This window comes from Rhinopithecus roxellana, chromosome 13 (assembly GCF_007565055.1).
Source record: "Rhinopithecus roxellana isolate Shanxi Qingling chromosome 13, ASM756505v1, whole genome shotgun sequence".
Taxonomy (NCBI): Eukaryota; Metazoa; Chordata; class Mammalia; order Primates; family Cercopithecidae; genus Rhinopithecus; species Rhinopithecus roxellana.
In genome coordinates this window covers 12,347,015-12,367,310 of record NC_044561.1, presented here as the reverse complement: position 1 = coordinate 12,367,310, position 20,296 = coordinate 12,347,015, and the positions used below count along the sequence as shown (strand labels likewise).

At 57.4% G+C, this 20,296-nt stretch overlaps 1 protein-coding gene across 1 annotated transcript in view; it reads left to right on the top strand.

The window, feature by feature from the left end:
* Positions 1 to 17,859, top strand: part of TTLL8 (tubulin tyrosine ligase like 8) — a 49,686-nt gene extending 31,827 nt beyond the window's left edge. The window contains 10 exon segments of the mRNA XM_030915291.1: positions 2,430 to 2,578; positions 3,581 to 3,589; positions 3,592 to 3,820; positions 4,886 to 5,002; positions 5,004 to 5,098; positions 5,101 to 5,306; positions 6,053 to 6,689; positions 15,075 to 15,142; positions 16,448 to 16,559; positions 17,699 to 17,859. Coding sequence (XP_030771151.1) covers positions 2,430 to 2,578; positions 3,581 to 3,589; positions 3,592 to 3,820; positions 4,886 to 5,002; positions 5,004 to 5,098; positions 5,101 to 5,306; positions 6,053 to 6,689; positions 15,075 to 15,142; positions 16,448 to 16,559; positions 17,699 to 17,859 — 1,783 coding nt within the window.
* The last annotated feature ends 2,437 nt before the right edge of the window (positions 17,860 to 20,296 follow it).

The window sequence follows — 20,296 nt, the reverse complement described above, 5'->3', positions numbered from 1 at the left end:
CTGAGCCACGCTGCAGCGTGGATGACTCTCACAGTCCTGTCGAAAGAAGCCAGACACAGGCAGGGCGCGGCGGCTCACACCTGTAATCCCAGCACTCTAGGAGGGCGAGGCAGGGGTATCACCCGAGGTCAGGAGTTCAAGACCAGCCTGGCCAAAATGGTGATATCCGCCTCTACTAAAAATACAAAATTTAGCCGAGCATGGTGGCTCATGCCTGTAATCGCAGCTGCTTGGGAGGCTGAGGCAGGAGAATCACTTTAATTGGGAGTTGGAGGTTGCAGTGAGCCGAGATCATGCCACTGCACTCAAGCCTGGGTGACAGAGCGAGACTCCGTCTAAAAAAAAAGAAAAGAAAGAAAGAGGCCAGATACAAAGGAGCACAAATTGTGTGGTTTCATTGACAGAAAGTTCCGGAGCAGGCCAGCCCCGCCTGCAGTGATAGGCTGGTAACTGGTCTCTGTTGCCTGTTGAGGAGCCGAGGTGTTCCTGTCTGGATCCGGGTGGCGTGCACACGAGCGTACATGGACGTACACACTGTGCAACTTGACTTTTTCGAGTATGGCAGGGTGCACCCCACTGCGTTTTCTTAGACCTGAATTAAAAGGAAGACCCAGGGGTGACCACCAGGTGGCAGCATCGGACCCCTGCAAGTCCCTGTGGCCGACTCATCCAAACCACGTCAGGAGGGTGTGCGTGCAGGGGAGCTTCCCAGCTGCTGCGGAGGGATTCTCTGGGTCCCTGGTGCCTCGGCCCGTCCGTCCTCCCTACTGGGCTCAGCTGGATCCCTGGCAGGTGCCCCAGGTCAGGACCCAGAAGCCTGGCTGTGGCCCTGGTCGCCGTCAGCATCTGGAGGCCCGTGCTTGTTCTCTGACGAGTTTGGTGTGCATTTCTAGTTCCTGGACCTTGCCAGCTCCTGTCGGTGCTCGCTGGGCCCTGGTGGCTCTGTCCCTCACTGCTCGCAGCCTTTCCCCACAAAGCAGGGGCAACACAGTGACGCATGGCATTGTGGGGAGGGTGGTCCTGCCAAATACCACCTCCCAATGTGAGGGTGTCGCAGGCTCGGGGCTTGGCTGTGCTGGGAGGCTGTGAGGGATTCCTTCCCACAGCTCATCCTCCTGGTGAGTCGCTGTAGCCCCGTGTCACTGGGAGCTTGCTGGATCCTGGGCGACCTTGGCTGTGACCAGCATGGGGGGACGTCATGGGTGACCCACCCTGTTTAGACCTCAATAGTTGGGGCGGCCTGTGCCGCACAGAACGGGATGTTTCGGGCATGGGGGGCTGGCTGCTTCCGGTTTGCTCCAAGTCCTATCACAGTCCTGTTGCCATTCTGGGGTCAGGAGTGTGCGGCGCTCACTACAGAGGAGATGTGGCAGCCAGTGGAGCCGGGAGGTGCCCCTGTCGAGATCACCTTCAGTCCTTCCCCGGAGGGGCTTGTCACCACAGGGGCTTCACCAGCCCCCCCACCGGCACCACGCTCACCAGTGGTGGAGCCCCTCCCCTGTGTCAGGGACACCCCAGCCTTATTCTCCCTTCAAGCTGCCCCCAGCAGGTGGAATGGAACCCTGATGTCCTGTGTCCTCAGGGGCTTTGCCTCCCCACCCTAGCCCAGGCTGGCTGCGAGAGTCATGGCTGGTGTCCTTGGAGCCCTGCTGGTCCCCCCTCCTGCATCAAGGCCACCTTGTCAGGATGTCACGGGGTCCACACTGGGTCTTCACAGCCCTGAGTTTGCCCATGCAGGATGGGTCCAGCGGGCCCTGGGGCAGCTGCTGGTACTGGCATGGCTTCCCCCACCATCCAGGCAGCAGGAGTGCACCCGGAGTTCTAAAAGCCACTCAAACAGCTCTAGTGCACCCCTGAGTTCTAAAAGCCACTCAAACAGCTCTAGTGCACCCTCTCCTTATTCCCTGTGGTTATGATGACTTCTTGAGTCTAGCTGGTGACTGCAAAGGGTCTTGAGTCAGACTGACCTTGAGCTCACAGGATGTGGCACTGGCAGCTGGCAGGGAGGCAGGATGTCCGCACGGGCCAGCTGCTTTCCTACCAGGGGTTGGTCCCAGGCACCACCAACCACAGGTGAAACCTGGGAATGGCTGCATCCGCCCCTGGCCTGTGTCTCCCACGTTTCCACCATGGCTACGCCTCCCACCCCGTGCCTCCCACCATTTCCACCCAGGCAAGGTGCTGCTTGGGGACTGTGGCTGGCTCCGACCCACACACTGGGGTCCCCAGTATCTTAACACAGCCCTTGTCTGGAGGAGCCTCACAGGGCTGGTGTTTAGGTGTTCTATACGTGGCAGACTTCTGGGCCAACCCACAGCCCTTTCCCGCCAGGTCAGCTGCAGACCATCCTAGAGCCGAGTGCCTGCTTGGTGGGTGAGGCGGGACCCAGGCCTCCAAGTCTCATGCACTTTCTGGATCTTGCTTTGTAGTGGTGATGCTTTCATCTCCGATTCAAGAAATTACTTTTCGCAGTGCCAGGCTCTGCTGGATCAAATCATGTCCGTGAACCCTCAGACGGACATCGACGGGTTCCGGAACATCTGGATTATAAAGCCCGCGGCCAAGTCCCGGGGCCGAGGTGAGTCCCCTGGTGTGGGCGCTCCCTGCACTGAGTTAATCACGTTCATCCGGGCGAGATAAGTCCCCTGGTGCGGGCGCTCCCTGCACCTTGTTCATCACGTTCATCCGGGCGAGATAAGTCCCCTGGTGCAGGCGCTCCCTGCACCGAGTTCATAGCCACCAACGCCCGCACTTGATGCCAGGGGCCGTGAGTGAGGGGCAGTCTCAGACCCACAGCGCCACAGGGAAGGAAGGGTGGGAGCAGAACGCCGAGGCAGGCGTGGGGGTCAGGACTCCAGTGCTGGGGCAGACCTGGAGGCGTCTTCACAGCGTGTGTTCCAATCACAAGGCTGGATCTGGGTTGATGGGTTAATCAGGATTTCCTCCTCTATTCACAAACTGATCTACGCTCTTCTTTTTATTGTTTTAATTATTATTATATTTTTGAAACTGAGTCTGGCTCTGTCGTCCAGGCTGGAGTGCAGTGGCATGATCTCGGCTCACTGCAGCCTCCATCTTCCAGGTTTAAGCGATTCTCTGCCTCAGCCTCGAGTAGCTGGGACTACAGGTGCCCACCACACCCAGCTAAGTTTTTGTATTTTAGTAGTAAGATGGAGTTTTACATGTTGGAGGCTGGTCTTGAACTCTGACCTCAAGTGATTTACCCTGCCTTGGCTCCCAAAGTGCTGGATTACAGGCTTGAGCCACCGTGCCCATCCTCCTGGCTCCCTTTTAAAAGTATCTCTGTCCCTGCCCCTTCACTGATCTCTGTGTCCCCTCTGGAGCTCCAGAGGCTGGTTCTGTTGGGGGAGAGCCTGGGGGAGACTGGCACTGGCTTCAGCCTCATCCATGAGCGCTAAGCCTTCCCTGTCCCCGTTCCCCCCACCAGCAATGCTGCCTGCTGGCGCTGGACAAAGCCAGTGCAGGTCTCAGGGCCAAGCTGCGACCCTGCCCCAGGGCTCAGGAGCTCAGTCCCGCTGCACAGTGGCTGGGCATGGGTTAAGCTGGGGTGGCCTTGCAGACATAGTGTGCAGGACCGTGTGGAGGAGATCCTGGAGCTGGCGGCTGCAGACCACCCTCTTCCCAGGGACAAGTGGGTGGTCCAGAAGTACATCGAGACGCCACTGCTCATCTATGACACCAAGTTCGACATCAGACAGTGGTTCCTCATCACGGACTGGAACCCCCTGACCATCTGGTTCTACAAGGAGAGTTACCTGCGGTTCTCAACACAGCGCTTCTCCCTGGACAAGCTGGACAGGTCAGTGCGGTGGGCGAGCTGAATGCCTCAGGCCAGGGAATGGGCTGCTGCCCACCTGCCTGGGGCAGCTGCAGTGAGAAGCAGCATGGGCAGGACCCCCTCACTGCCACCTGCCACCACGAGAGGCACAGATGGAGGGAAACTGAAGCTTGGGAGGCTGATGACCTCCCCCAGGGACAGGTCCAGGCCCACTGACCTTCAAGGCCAGCACCCTACACCCCACACTGTCTGTATCATTTCTGGAAAATCTTAAAAGGCACCATTTTGCCTGTGCCCAGGGGGATCGGAATGGTGTGGGCAGCACCTGGGCCCCGGTTCAGGGGCGGTGGCGTGTGGGGCGCCTGGTGGAGGCGAGTGTGCTGCCTGGGGTGGATGGACCCCCTCCTCACCCGGACCCCTCGTGGGCAGGATGGCGAGGGCCTGCGGAGTCCTCAGGAGTGTGCTGCACACACGGTGATGCCTGCCAGCCTCTGTCTGCACCAAGGCTTCCTCTGACCATTGTGTGGTTCTCGCTTGGTGTGAGGCGCTGGGGGGCCTGATGGCTGGGCAGGAAGGGGGTCTGCTTTTCAAGAGAGTGAGGATCCAGGGAGGCCCGAGACTCACATAACAGAGACCTTGCAGGGGAGTTAACTCTGGCCCAGGCAAGGGGCTGCGGTCATGCCTGGTGGGTCATGCTTGAAGTCACACCCAGAAGAGGCTTGGGAGGAGCCGGCCAGGTGCTTTGACCTGCTCACTGCCTCTGGTCAAGTGGGCCTGGAGGGGGTCCAGGAGCTCACCTGTGCAAAAGCAGCTCCCAAGCAGTGAGAAGCCAGGGCTCCCTTCCAGCACCCATTTCTGGGCCTCCAGCCATGAGCCGTGCGCCTGGCCAATCCCATGGCCTCTCTGAGCCCTGTTTCTCCATCTGGGACAGTAACACTCATCCCAACTGGGCCCCTCCAGCAAAGGGTGGGAGTCCTCGGGGGCAGGGTTCTCTAGAGCCAGCTGGGTGGACGCAGCGCGGCTGGGAGGACGCCTTGGTGCCCCCTGGGCAACGGAGGCTGAGACCTGCCCTTGTCCCCCCCACAGTGCCATCCACCTGTGCAACAACGCCGTCCAGAAGCACCTGAAGAATGACGTGGGCCGCAGCCCCCTGCTGCCCGCACACAACATGTGGACCAGCGCCAGGTTCCAGGGTACCTGCAGCGCCAGGGCGTGGTGCCGTGTGGGGCAGTGTCATCTACCCGTCCATGAAGAAGGCCATCGTCACAGCCATGAAGGTGGCCCAGGACCAAGTGGAGCCTGCAAGAACAGCTTTGAGCTCTACGGGGCCGACTTCGTCCTTGGAAGGGACTTCAGACCCTGGCTGATTGAGATCAACTCCAGCCCCACCATGCACCCGTCCACACCGGTCACGGCCCAGCTGTGTGCACAGGTGCAGGAGGACACCATCAAGGTGGCCGTGGACCGCAGCTGTGACGTCGGCAACTTTGAACTCCTGTGGAGGCAGGTGAGCCACGTCCGCCCCTGCCCGGGCGGTGGGCCCCATCCCCTGGGGGGTTTGGTGGCTGCCCGCCATGCGGATGCTTTGCCACCTGGTCACTGGGTGAGGGTGGAGCTGCAGGCCGCCAGCGCCGCGGGGTCCATGGAGGACACCAATCCTGCTCTGTGACCACGCTCGGTCCCGCCAAGGGTCCAGGCCTGTCCTGCTCTCCAATGGGGCTCAGTGCCTCGTCGCCACCGAGGAAGGGGCTACTCCAGGCGTACAGGCGAGCGGGGTGGCTCAGGCTCAGTGCCTCCGTCCAGCTTTCCTCCCTCCTGTTCTCCGTCTCATCCAGCCCTCACTGGTTAGAGGTGGGGGCTCCATGCCTGCAGCCTCCAGGCCCCCTATGCTGCTTCTTCGCTTTGGCCTGCAGTGCCTCCTCCACTCCGAGGATCTTTCGAGGGGCCTCCCTGTGCCTGCAGATGTGCTGGAGCCATTGGGAAGCATGGCCAGTGCCTCTCTCTTGAGGCCTCTTTGTGGCTAAACTCAGTGGGGCCCCTCAGGCTGACCCCCAAGCCTCAGGAAGCCTTGGCTCCCCACGGGTTCTCCAGAGCCTGGGAGCCTCCTGGCGGTCTGCATGGGACCCCAGGTGTTCAATCCTGAGTCAGGTGGGGGTCTGTGTCCCAACCAGCCCCTCCTGCACAGACCCCTCCTGCATGGACCCCACCATCCCAGCCACAGCCCAGCACCCACAACCTGTTCCTTCCCCGCAGCCTGTGGTTGAGCTGCCCCCATTCAGCGGGTCCGACCTCTGTGTGGCAGGCGTCAGTGTGAGGAGAGCCAGGAGGCAAGTGCTGCCTGCCTGCAACCTCAAGGCCTCGGCCTTGCTGTTGGACACGCAGCCACTGGAGGCACAGGGCCCCTCGGCCATGCCCGACCCTGCCCAGCGATCCCCACGACCAGCTCTCCAGCGAGACTTGGGACTGAAGGAAGAGAAGGGGCTCCCCCTGGCCTTGCTGGCACCCTTAAGGGGGCTGGCCGAGAGCAATGGAGGCCCACAGCCTACCCGCACCAAGGCTGCTGGGAAGATGGAGCTCCCGGCCTGCCCCTGTTGCCATGTGGACAGTCAGACCCCAAACACCGATGTCCCCGAAGCCCAGCCCAGCAAACACTGGAATCCAAACCAGCTAAATGCACACCCCCTGGCACCTGTGTCGCAGAGTCTGAAGACAGTGGAGGGTGCCCTGCATCCGCCGCCTGGAGGAAAAGGTAGCCTGCGCTGCTCCCAGTGCGCTGTGGCGTTGGGGGCCATCTACTCCATCCCCAACCCTCGCCAGCAGCCGCTGCATCCTCCAGAGCAGGGCACAGGGCAGGCTTCGGTGCTGGGGCCTGGGGTGTCCCCTGACAGAGGTGCCGGTGGGAACTGGGGAGCGGGGTTGAGGCACCTGTCCCAGCCCGGCACGGGGTGGGGGGAGTGGCAGTGCCGGACAGGTGGATAGTGGGGTCCCCTCTGTAGAACCTGGCGGGTGATGCCGTTGTCTCCACACCTCTGGGGTGTGGTGCGGGGAGGATTTGAGTTAGGACCTTGAACAGCTCCATGAACAGCACCAAACTCCCCGGCTGAGTGAGGTGGCAGAAGTGACTGCTGGGCTCTTGTGTGTGGTTTTCTGAAGGCTCTGAGGGGCTGAGATGACAGCTCTGAGCACCACGCCCAGCCCCGTCGGGCTCTTCCGAGCCTCGGCTAAACGTTCAGACTTCAAGGGTTGCCACAGGCTGCTCTTGGCCTCAGAGTCGCTGAGAAGGACGTAGGGCAGGGACACGGCTGGCCGGCAGGGCAGCATCGCCCGTTCCTCCCACACGGGGGTCTTTACGACGGCGTGATGGGGGTCTTTAGGTGGCATGATGGGGCCGGCTTTTTTTTTTTTTTTGAGACGGAGTCTCGCTCTGTCGCCCAGGCTGGAGTGCAGTGGCGCGATCTCGGCTCACTGAAAGCTCTGCCTCCCGGGTTCACGCCATTTTCCTGCCTCAGCCTCCCGAGTAGCTGGGACTATAGGTGCCCGCCACCACACCCGGCTAATTTTTTGTGTTTTTAGTAGAGATGGGGTTTCACTGTGTTAGCCAGGATGGTCTCGATCTCCTGACCTCGTGATCCGTCTGTCTCAGCCTCCCAAAGTGCTGGGATTACAGGCGTGAGTCGCCGCGCCCGGCGATGGGGGGGTCTTCAGGCGGCATGATGGGGGTCTTTAGGAGGGTGTGGTGGGGGTCTTTAGGTGGCGTGATGGGGGGGTCTTTAGGCGGCGTGATGGGGGTCTTTACGAGGATGTGATGGGGGTCTTTAGAATAGCGTGATGGGGGTCTTTATGAGGGTGTGATGGGGTCTTTAGAATGACGAGATGGAGGTCTTTAGGACAGCATGATGGGGGTCTTTACGAGGGTATGATGGGGGTCTTTAGGACGGCATGATGGGGGTCTTTACGATGGCGTGGAGGGGTCTTTATGATGGCGTGCAAGTGTTGCCGCCTCCCTGATTGACGGGCTGGGAACCACTCACAGAGATGCCTCTTGCCCCAGAGGAGGCGAAGTCCTCCTGCAGCAGCCCCCAATGGCTACGGCCCGCAGGGCACACGCCCAGGTGTGGGGATCACTCAGGAAGGCCCGTGACGTGGCCCCCAGACACCAATGACCTCCCCAGTCCCCACGTGGTCTGCCCGCCACAGGGCAGTTTTGCCGTAAGCAATGTTGCCGACCAAAGGAGTTTATGTTCCCCTTTACCAGGTCACCAGCGGGAGGCAGCTGGAGGCTTAGCCCGGTGCGGGATTCTCGTGCTGAAGAGGAAAGCTCTCCTCTGCCTTTGATCCTCACATACCAGCCGTGCCACAGGGTTCTCCTCCAGACCCTTCTGCCCGGTGCTGCGGTTCCCTGGAGATTGCCTGCTTCGGAGGCCCACAGATGACTGTTGATTCAACCTGGCGTTTAACACCACCTTACAGAGGCCTCTCCTTTCCAGAGCTGTGACATTTCCTCACCACCCACCAGCTGCTTCCGAGCCGACGCCACGTGTCTGAGGGCCTCTCACTCGTGGGTGCTGGGTGTGCGTGCGTGGGGGTTCCTGCTGTGGTTGCCATGCATGGCAAACAACTCCAACCCGTGCGTACGAGCGTTTCACGGTCAGGCGAGGGCATGGCCGGGAGTAGCTGGGCTTGCTTCCAGACTCCTGGCTGGGCTCAGGCCAGTCCACGTGCTCCTCGGCCTTACGCTAGTGGCTACCTGGGGTGTATTTGTTCCGTGACAGTCAGGCAACCGTACCGGTGCACTCAGAGCCTGTGTGTGCTGCAAAATGCCTCTGGCGACAGGGCCACCTGGCCTAGTCCGGCCAGCAGGACAGGAAGTGCACGCTGCCCTTGGAGCTGGTCGGCTTAAGAACAGCAAACTGCTGGGATCACCTTGAATCTGCAGATCTTGGGAAGAACAGACTTTTTTTTTTTTGGACAGAGTCTCACTCTGTCACCCAGGCTGGAGTGCAATGGCGAGATCTTGGCTCACTGCAACTTCCACATCCCGGGTTCAAGCGATTCTCCTGCCTCAGCCTCCTGAGTAGCTGGGACCACAGGCGCCCGCCACCATGCACAGTTAAAATTTTGTATTTTTAGTGGAGACAGGGTTTCACCATGTTGGCCAGGCTGGTCACAAACTCCTGAGCTCAGGCGATCCACCTGCCTTGGCCTCCCAAAGTGCTGGAATTAAAGGCGTGAGCCACTGCGCCCAGCCGATTTGTTTTTTTTTTTTTTTTTTGAGATGGAGTGCCACTCTATTGCCCAGGCTGGAGTGCAGTGGCAGAATCTCAGCTCACTGAAACCTCCGCCTCCTGGGTTCAAGCGATTCTCCTGCCTCAGCCTCCTGAGTAGCTGGGATTATAGCCATGTACCACCACACCCAGTTAATTTTTTTTGTATTTTTAGGAGAGATGAGGTTTCACCATATTGGTCAGGCTAATCTCAAACTCAGATCCTCTGCTCTGAGGTACAGCGGCTGTGCAGAGTGGCAGGTGTATTCCCGTGTCTGACCCTCCGCTCTGAGGTGCAGCGGCTGTGCAGAGTGGCAGGTATATTTCCGTGTCTGACCCTCTGCTCAGAGGTGGTGGCTGTGCAGAGTGGCAGGTGTATTTCCATGTCTGACCCTTCGCTGTGAGGTGCAGTGGCTGTATAGTGTGACAGGTGTGCACCCTTTTTGGTGAAGAACAGTACTGCATTGCACATGTGTGCCAGAGCCCGCCTGGTCCCCTGCTGACAGACAGCTGCCTTGCTTCCAGTGTAGGACTGTGATAAATGAAGTTGCTCTGATCATCCCGTGCCAGCCGTTACAGGGACATGTGCCTTTGTCTGTCTTGGCCATATGTCCAGGAGTTTCACCACTAGGTCATGAAGGATGCTTGGGTTTTGCTTTAGAAGAAACTTCCAGTTTACAATGTGGTTGTGGTGTTTTGCACTCCCACCCACCACATGAGAGTCCTGGTTGCCCCACATCCTTGCCAACACTGGGTATTGTCAGGTTGTGTTTTTAACCAGTCTGGTAGGTGTATGGGTATCTCATCATGGTTTTAACTTGTGTTTTTCAGGTGACCAGCTGTGCTGAGCACTTTGTTCATTAGCCATTCAGATATTTTGCTTTGCAAAATGCCTTACTAAGTCTTTTTACCGTTGTAAAATTAGGTTGCTTGTCTTTGGTTCGTTACTAAGAGTGGTTTTTATATATTCTTTATATTTATTTATTTATTTATTTTTGAGACAGAGTCTGACTGTGTCGCCCAGGCTGGAGTGCAGCGGCGTGATCTCGGCTCACCGCAACCTCTGCCTCCGGGATTCTAAGTGATTCTCCCGCCTCAGCCTCCCAAGCAGCTGGAATTACAGACATGCACCACCATGCCCAGCTAATTTTGTATTTTTAGTAGAGACGGGATTTCACCATGTTGGGCAGGCTGGTCTCGAACTCCCGACCTCAGGTGCTGGGATTATAGCCCTGAGCCCCTGCGCCTCTTCTGTATATTTATTTGTCAGCTATGCACAATGGGACTGTTTCCTCCCAGTCTGTGGTTTGCCTTTTTGCTTTCTTAGTGATTCCTTTATTTTTGGAGTTTTTGCTACTTTGTTTTTTTTTTTTTTTTATTTCTGTGGGTGCCCTGTAGGTGTGTATATTTGTGGATTACATGAGGTAGGATGATGCAGACATGCAGTGTGTAATAATCGCTCAGGGTAAACAGGGTGTCCAGCCCCTCAGGCATTTAGATGCTCTTCTGTGATTCCTTCTACGAGCTTTGTGGTTTTGACTTTCACATTTTGGTCAATGAGGCATCTTGAGTGAATTTTTGTGTATGGTGTTGTAAAAGCCAGTGATACAAATGGGCTCATTCTTGTCCTACACAACTAACTCAGAATCAAGGGGAAAGGGGAAAAAACACTCAGAACATAACCTGGCACCTGCTCCAAAAATTAAACATTTCACGAGCCCAGCACCTAAAACAGTCCATGTAATCCAAAGACAGTTTTATCTGTGAGCTGCTGAAACAACCTGCTGGGACTCTGAAAGTACTTTCACCCACGCCGTCATTCACCAGTCAGAGCCCCACAAGTCTCCTGGTGCTTACTGGTCTTACTAGTGAGCTTGCTTGTGAAACAACACAGAGCATTTCTCTAAGAAAACTCCCAACCTTCTCTTGGTTCTTCAGACATAGTGAGATCACCCCGTCTGTGTGTATGCCCTGAATTGCATTCTTGCTTCCTAAGTGTTAAATTTAGATTTTCCTGTGGCGGTCCAGTTGTTCCAGCACCATCATCAAAAAGACCATCCTTCCTCCCGCTGAATTACTTTGGCATCTTCGTCAAAAACAGACTCTCTTGAAGGAATTCTGGATTATTTATGCTGTTTCAACAATCTATTTACCTATCCTTATATCAATACCATACTGTCTTCGAAGTTTTCAAATATGATAGTGGGCCGGGTGCGGTGGCTCCTGCCTGTAACCCCAGCACTTTGGGAGGCCGAGTGGTGGGCACCTGTAATCCCAGCTACTGAGGAGGCTGAGGCAGGAGAGCTGCTTGAACCCAGGAAGCAGAGGTTGCAGTGAGCTGAGATCGTGCCATTGCACTCCAGCCTGGGTGACAGAGCGAGACTCCACCTCAAAAACAAACCACAAAACAAAACCAAATATGATAGTGTCTTTTTCCAACTTTGTTTCTTCTTCAAAATTGTGTTGGTTACTCTATGTCATTTGAATGGTTTTGTTGTGGTGGCTGTTGTCTGTCTGTTAGTTTGTTTTGAGCCAGAATCTCACACAGTCGCTGGGGCTGGAGTGCAGTGATGTGATCTCGGCTCACTGCAACCTCCGCCTCCTGAGTTCAAGTGATTCTCCTGCCCCAGCCTCCCAAGTAGCTGGGATTACAGGCGCCCGCCACCACGCCCGGCTAAATTTTTGCATTTTTAGTAGAGATGGGGTTTCACTATGTTGGCCAGGCTGGTCTCGAACTCTTGACCTCGTGAGCTGCCTGCCTTGGCCTCCCAAAGTGCTGGGATTACAGGCGTGAGCCACCGCACCTGGCCTGAATTTTCATGTTAAGTATTTATTTATTTATTTATTTATTTATTTTGAGACGGAGTCTCACTTTGTCACCAGGCTGGAGTGCAGTGGTGCGGTCTTGGCTCACTGCAAACTCCGCCTCCCATGGTTCAAGCGATTCTCTGCTCAGCTCCTGAGTGCGTGGGATGACAGGACGCGCCACACACCCCAGCTAATTTTTCTGTATTTTTAGTAGAGACAGGGTTTCACCATGTTGTCCAGGATGGTCTTGATCTCCTGAACTTGTGATCCACCTGCCTCGGCCTCCCAAAGTGCTGGGATTACAGGCATGAGCCACCGCGTCCAGTCTCATGTTAAGTTTTAAAAAAGACCTGCTAGGATGTTTATTGAGATTGCATTAAATCTATAGATCGTTTTGGGGAGAATTGATATCCTACAATATTGAGGTTTCTGATCCCTGCATGTGATGTATCTCAACATTTATTTAGGTATTTTCCTTTTTCTTTTTTTTTTTTTGAGACGGAGTCTTGCTCTGCCACCCAGGCTGGAGTGCAGTGGCGGATCTCAGCCACTGCAAGCTCCGCCTCTCCGGTTTAGCCATTCTCCTGCCTCAGCCTCCGAGTAGTACGGGACTACAGGCGCCTGCCTCGTCACCGGCTAGTTTTTTGTATTTTTAAGTAGAGACGGGGTTTCCCTATTAGCCAGGATGGTCTCGATCTCCTGACCTCGTGATCTGCCCGTCTCGGCCTCCCAAAGTGCTGGGATTACAGGCGTGAGCCGCCGCGCCCGGCAATAAATTCCATTTCGCTTCTTCCCTTATGATCTTTTTGCCTTTTGTGTCTTATACTTGCTGCTACACACCTGCATGGACCTGCAGTGGTAAGAGGGGGCAGGAGTATATTAACTGCGACAGGGGATGCCAGGTTTTCATCAACGCTCATCGTCAGGTGCAGGTGCACGTCAGATGGAGGACTGTGCATCGTTAGTTGGTTGTTAGTTGCTTTAGGTGGTTAATTTTTGTAAATGTTTCTTGGTGCAAATAATGTGCGGTTCTGAAACTGTTCAGCATCATGAGTTGACCAGATTTGTTTATTGTGTTGTTGACATATTTCATTTTCTTCGTCTCCTTATCAGTTACTAAGCAAAGTATGATAAGAATCTTGGAGATGCATATAATTCTGTCAGTTCTTGCTTTAGAGTTTTCAGATTGTTACTCATTTTATTTTGGTGAGGATTTTCCTGGTATGTTTTTTCTTTCATCATTATATAAGCTTATGTTTTACATATTCCTCTGCATAAAATTCTGGACTGCCAATGTTTAATCTTTTAACCAGTGCACATAACATTTACGTTTAATGTAACCATGTACATGGATTCTGTGGTGATTGATTCTGCTTTAGAAATCACTGCAAAGCAGAGCTGCTGACAAAGCAAACATTTATCCTCCACGTTTTCTGTGGCTCAGGAATCCGAGAAGGGTCATTGGCATGGCGCTGCTTTAGGGATGCTTCTGAGGCTCAGTTCCAGTGTCAAGTGAGGCAGCCTCATCTGAAGGTTTGCCTGGGGCTGGGGACCCACCTCCCTGATGGTGCACCCCCCATCAGTCCTCCCACGTGCCCCTTCCACAGGGCTGCTTGAGTGTCCTCACAACATGGCAGCTGGCTTCCTCCAGTGAGTGATTCAAGAGAGGCCACTAGAGTCATGAGGTCTTATGACCTCACCCGAGACATCACATACCCCTGCTGCTCCTATATTCTACTGGCCACGTACTCCAAGCCTGATCCAGACAGGAGGGGAGCACACATGCATGACTGCCTGGGGATGAGGATCACTGCGGGCTGCCTTGGAGCCTGATGACCACAGTATCTACCATCTGATTTCATTTAACTTTTGTTGATCTCATCTATTCTATGTTCCTTTTTCTCTCTGTTCTTGCCTTAGTTTTCACTGATGCTTCTTCCTCTCTTTTTGTTTTTCCTTCTTCTGGTTTGGAGTTACAGACTCTGTTTCTAGTGTTTTACTAACTGCCTACAAATTACTCATTGCAGGTTTAACTTACCAAAATCTAAAGTGAAGGAAGTCACACTTATACCCACCTGACAATACCATCGACTTCGAAGCCTGGAAAATGTGAAGTCCCTGCTCCCTTCTGACTTACTGCTATTGCTGTCAGTCTGTTTAATAATGTTTTTAACAGTCTACTAGGCGTGATTATCATCATCGCTTGCACAGCCAATGGTTTTTAGATTTACTACACACATTCCTCTTTGCCCTTCACTCTTCCTGAGTGTCAGACTTCCAACCATGTTCATTCTGAACCACTTTCATTCTGCTCAAGACAGTGTCCCTTAGGGAGGTGCCCGTGGTGGGACACTAGGATGAGTTTTTGGTCTGTCAATATCTTTTCCACACAGATTCATGACAGAGTCAGATTCTCTGCGGCAGGAGTCCAGGTTGCAGCCACTCTCCCACCGAACACTGAATATGTCTTTCCACTGTCTTGTCTTTGCTGTGGCTCTCGAAAACGGCGAGTCAGCCATCACTCTGCAAGGGGAGCTGTCAGTTCTATCTGCCAGCTTTTAAGACTGTTTTAATATACGATATCTGAGTGTTCAATTTGATTTTTACTTATTCGATCTGGAATTTGAATGTCTTTGATGTGTGTGCTGGTGTCATTATTCAATTATGGACTCTCTCAGCCATTATGTCTTTAAATATTGCCTCCACCCCGTTCTGTCTCCTTCCCTTTGGAACACAAACTAAATATTTGCTAAGCCTTCTCTCTCTCCCGGTATCTTTTAATCTCCCACTTCTTTGTTTGATTTATTTAGCTGCCTGTGCTGCATTCTAAAAATGTCTCCTCACCTGTCTTCCAGCTCATTTAAGGATGCTATCAACCCATTGAAGTTTTAATTTCTTAAAGTTTTCATTTTTAGAAGTTCTACTTTTTAATAAAATTATTTGACCTTTTTTCTTTTTCTTTTTTTTTTTTTTGAGACAGGATATCACTCTGTCACCCAGGCTGGAGTGCAGTGGTGCAGTCATAGCCTCTAACTGCAGCCTCCAACTCTTGGGCTCAAGCGATCCTCCCACTTCAGCCTCCTGAGTAGCTGGGACCACAGGTGTGCACCACGCCCAGCTGTTTTTGATTCACCCTGGCACCCAGCTGTTTGGGGCTGCTACATTGTTGGGGGCATGGGGTGTCTTCTGTCACCACACTCCAGGGCCTTGGGACCCAGAGCTCCAGGTGGCCCTGGTGGTGAAGCCTCAGAGTGAGGAGCTGCGGGGCTGGGTACCTTTCAGAGCACCCTCTCCTTGGCTCACTCACCTTCCCTGGCCTGGACCTGGTCCTCCCTTACCTGGTTGCCTGCTGCTTTTGTTTGCTTGCTTTTGTGATGCTTTTCCAATCTTATGCCCCTATTTGGTGGTTTTCCCTGGAAGGACTGGTCCGGGTCCCAGACTGACTCCCAGGTACTGAGTGTGCCCCATGAGCTTTAGTGGCTCCCCAGAGCCTGCTGACACCCCACAGTGAGTCTCAGCCCAGCCCCGGCCTCCATACAGGGTTGGGGCCCAGGCCTTGGGCCTCCCCTCCCTCAGCAGGGTCCAGGCCCCACACCAGCTCTCGGCTAGCTCATGCATGCTCCATTAATCACGCACAGACACACAGAGAGCTGCAGCCACCCTGGTGGCTCCCATCAAGCCCTGGGTGCCTGGGGGACAAGGCCCTGCCCCACAGTGCTGCCTGGCCTGCTGCACTGGGTCACCCTTGCAGACTTGACCTCCCAGTCTTGTGCCTGGCCTCCCTGCGTCTCTCTGCTGGATGAGAGTCCTGGGGAGTGGGAGCTGCTCCCACCTCATTCTTCCTGCGGCTCATGCCCTGCTTGTGCCACGCGGGTCCTGGCCTGTCCTGTGGGCCAGGCTGGCCCAGCCCTTCCGAGGTTCCTGGAAGCCAAGGACTGCTTTGCATAGGCACTGGGGGTTCTCCCCACCCAGACCCCCAGGAAGAGTGACTCAGCCTGGGGCCCGGAGTTTGCTGTTGGCGGTGGGTGCCCCAGCAGGGTGGTGCCTGCACTTCTGGGTTGGGCTGTGGCTGCTTGGGAACCTTTAACCCCAGAGGCTGGGAAAACCGGGGAGTCCCCCCTTCACCCCACAACCCTACCCCACCCTGAGACTCCTTCTCTCCCTCCCCCACCAGCTATAGCTGCAGCAAACATGCAGGCTGGCCTTACCCTAGCCCTTCCTGGCCTGGGAAACCTGAAGTTTGACTCACTGGCCCCAGTACATGGGGCACGGGGCTTGGCACTGGCTCACCCCACTGAGAAGGGCTGGCCAGAGCCATGAGACAGCCCCAGGGCAAGGGCAGCGGCTGGAGGCAAGTGAGAGCCAGGCCAAGGCCCCAGCCTCTCGGGTGAAAGGGACGTGTGGTGGTCACACCTGCCAGCCTTGCCTGTCCTGTGATGCTCCAAGGAACTGTGTGAAAGTTCTTGAAAAGCAGCAGCTCCCATGCAGGGGGTGACCTCGCTGAGTGGCCAGCCCCGCAGTGGATGGCACCTAACTGCTCTCGCCCATCATGGCTGCCACCTCTGAGTCCATGCAGGAGGGGGCACGGACTGCAGCCACCTGCCAGACCACGGGCACCGCATGGGATGGCTGGCCTGGGGCGTGCTCCCTCCAGCAGCTCCTAGCATCAGAACAGCCCATGGGTCCTGGTGAGGTCTGACCACATGTTGTGGGCAGCAGGTCTTCTAGCTCCACTGGGAGCCCCAGGCCAGGTCCACTTCAAAGGTGCCAGCGTGACCAGATGGCCTGCACCCGGTGCAGCCTCTCGTGGGGACAGGGCTCGGTGGCTCCTGGAGCACCACTAGTCTTAACACTCCCACCTCCCTCCTGAGTCCTCCAGCCGCTGACCCATCCTGGGACTCTGAGGCTGGCCTAGCATGCTGCTGGCCCTTGTCTGCAGGCACCACCCTGTGCCCACCACCCACTTGGTCCCGGCCCAGTGGGGACAGGTCCTCAGCACCAGGCGTCTGAGCCCAAGCCCCGGCACAGCAGAGCAAGAGGAATTGGGGTGGGGGCTGATCTTCTCCAAATGCCCTGGTGGGTTGGGTCCTTCTAGGCAGGACTCGCCTGGAAGAGGCTGATGAGCTAGAGGCAGAGCTGGACTGCCCCTCTGGGGTGGGGGGCCAGGCAGAGGGGTGTTACAGAGGGTGAGGGGTTGGAGAAGGGGACCATCCATCCGTAGAGCCTTCATCCCTGAGGTATGAGGCCCCACTCCCGACCCCCGGCCCGCGTTTGAGTGGAGGTCTTGGTTTTCCGAAAGCTGGGGGAAGCATGTGGACTCCATGCAGGAGCGAGTTGGGAACCACCTGGGGCTGAACTCTCCGCCTGGGCTGGTCTTGCAGGTGATGAGAGTGGCCCTGGGGGGGGCCTGCAGGGGGGCGTGGCCTTGAGGGGCGTGGGCGTCGCCTGTTGGTGGGTGTGAATTCAGGGAGGGGTGGGCGCGGTCTGGGGGCCTGGGGACGAGGTCAAGGGGCGCTAGGCGCAATCAGGGGGCCTGGGGCGCAGTCGGGGATGGGCTGGGGTAGGAGAGCACAGGGGCGAAGTTTGAGGGGTTTGTGGGATCAGGGTCTGTGGACGCAGTCCAGGGTTCCCGGGGCGTGTGGGACGGTCAGGGGACTGGAGGAGCGGTGGTGGGGGTGCGGGGCCTGGGGACGCTGGTGGAGGAAGGCGCTTTTGGGGGTGGGGGGTCCCGGGGCGCGCCGAGCGGGCGGGTGCTGTCGGGGCGGAGGGAGGCGGCCGGGGGTATGTGGGGCTGGCGCACGCGGTCTCAGCGCCCCTCCCTCCCCAGGGCTGCCGAGGGACCCCCGAGGGCCGCCCTGCCTGGTGTGCCGCGGGCTGCTGCCGCCCGCCTGGCCCTGCAAGCGCTGCGGCTCGTTCCGCGCCGCGGTCCTGCAGGGCGCGTCCTTCGTGCCGCTCGGCGGGCGGAGCTGCAGCCCGCGGACCCCGTGAGTCGGGACCGGCGCGGGGACCAGGACAACGACCCAGAGCCACGCGCGTCTTTGTGGAAACCTGCGAGGAGCCGAGGCCGAGAACACAGCGCTGTTGTGGAGAACCCGCGTCCTTGCAGTGTTTTTCTTGGGACCCCCGCGCCCGCTCCGGCCCCTCGGAGCCCTCTGGAGAAGGCTCCAGCCCGGATCCCAGGCAGACGCTGGTTCGTTCCTTCCCGAGTTCGTCCGACGAGTCTTGGCGCCGCCCAGGGTCTCCGCACCCCGTTTCCTCCCACCTGGTGCCCAGCGCGGGCGCGGAGGGAGCCCTCGGGGTTGGACCCTCTGAGCCCTTCGCCGTTGGGCTTCTGGGCGCATGGATGGTCACTGGGCCATGTGGCCGTGCTGCCCTGGGGACCCAGACTTGCAAGGACCCCATCCCCACCCCAGGCCTCGTCCAGCTGCGGGGTGGCTGGGGCCTGCCCAGGAGCCCGTGGCCTGTCTTTTCATGGATATTGAGCAGGGCCAATCCCCCAGCCCTCAGAGACAGGGCAGGAGCCCCCTGACCTCAGGCTGGAGAGGGTGGCCCCACTGTCCTTCCCTGGGCCTTGGGACCAGCGCCAGCCACATCCCGTGGGCCGTCCCCACAGGAGGTCACCGACTACTGGTCACCTGCAGCCCCAACCTGCGTCATGGCACGCTGGGATGGCGCCTTCAGGCGATGTGTGTGTGGTGGTGGGGGCCTGTCCCAGAGAGGCCTGGAGAGAGGTTTGGGTGTGAGTGGGCCCACGGGGGAGCGACATTTGTCCTTTCCCAACGATCCTGCTGGTCGTGTCCATGGACATCGTCTGGGACACCCCTGCCACAGTACAGCAGCCCCCATCGTCCCCTGGTATAAGGAGGGCTGGAGGCCAGGCTGAGGGCCGAGGCCCAGCTGGAGTATCTGTCTTATACCCCAGCCGGCCTGGGATGGGGGATGACAGTGGCCCATCCTGGGCCGCCCCAAACCTGCCTGCCTGCTGCTGACCACGCTGTGGCATGGTGGCTGGCACTGGCCACTCTCTTCAGGGTGCCGTGGCCACAGGCACGCTGCTGCAGGGGGCGGGCTTAGCCCCATTTACTCTGCCCAGCAGTGACCGCATAAGTTCCAGCCCATGGAGGGCTCTAGGCCAGGTGGGGGCAGGGTCGAGGTGCTGGCCCAGGAGGTAGGGAGGTGGGCAGTGGGGTTGGCGGGAGGGAGGGAGGACTTCACGGTCACAGCAGGTCCTGGCCGCCTTCCCTCCCCTGGGACCCAGCCCCAGAGTTTGCTTCCCAAGCTCCCTCCTGACTACCCGAGCCCACAGTGTGAGGCCCACGGCCTCTCCCAGCCTGCGGGTGGTGCTGCCCTCCACACCTGGGGAGTCCTGTGGGTATTCCAGGCAGAACACCTCAGCTAGACACTCCCAGGCTCCCCAGCTATTGACTCCCTCCATCCCCCCAACCACACACACACACACACATGCACACACATGCACACACGTGGGGCAGTGCCCTCCCAGAACCAGAGGCAGGTGCAGAAGCCTCTGTGCTGCCTGGCCCCAGCATAGAGATTGGGCTGGACACAGGGCCTCTGGGCCCGTCCAGGAAGGGAGGAGCCAGGAGAAGCCCAGAACTACACCCTGGTTCTCTCCAACCCCCTGCCCTGGCTGGAGGCAAATGGGAAGCAGTAAGCTTCTGCCCAGAAACTTTCCTATGCATTTGATGCTCCAAATAAGAAGAGGACACGGAACAGCTCCCTGAGCAGAAGCTGGGCCCCAGACTTTCCAGCCTCAGGGGCTGCTCTCTGGAATGGGGGACCTCACAGTGAGGACCGCACAGGGGAGGTGGCTTTTTGTATCTTGAGGGGAGGTGGAGGCCAGGGACCTGGGTGGAGTCTCAGGTCCCAGGAGAGGGCTCTCCCTTAGGGACTGGAGCTGAAGCCAGGGGCTCTGGGGTGCGAGTGCCCAAGACAGATTCTGCCCCTCTGCCAGCCCAGCCAGCTTTCCAGGGCCCTTGTCTACCGTCCTGGCCTCACACATGCCTGAGGGGAGTGCACACAGGTGGCAGCCTATCCCACTGGCCTGGAGCCATCTCTGCTCCAGTGGCCGCCCTGTGGGGAACCCCATTAGTGCGTCCTCAGACCCCAAAGGCCCCAAGGTTTCTGGATGCTTCCTTTGGAAACCTAGAAACTCTGCAAGTGTCTGGCCACAGTCTCTCGGCCCCAAACGGTGGTAAGTCTCCGGGCTGCTGTCTGTGAAGCGAGCCCTGTTTGCTGGGAGGGGGAGTGTTCCGCTCGCTCTGCTGTGAGGAGCAGCCTCCACTCCTCTGTTTGTCTTTGGGGCTGGAGCTGCAGGGTCAGCCTGGAGCTGCTGCCACAGGGCACCCTGCAAACTTGCCCCACTCACATCCACGCTCACCAGTGGGAGCTGTCACTGCACAGCCAG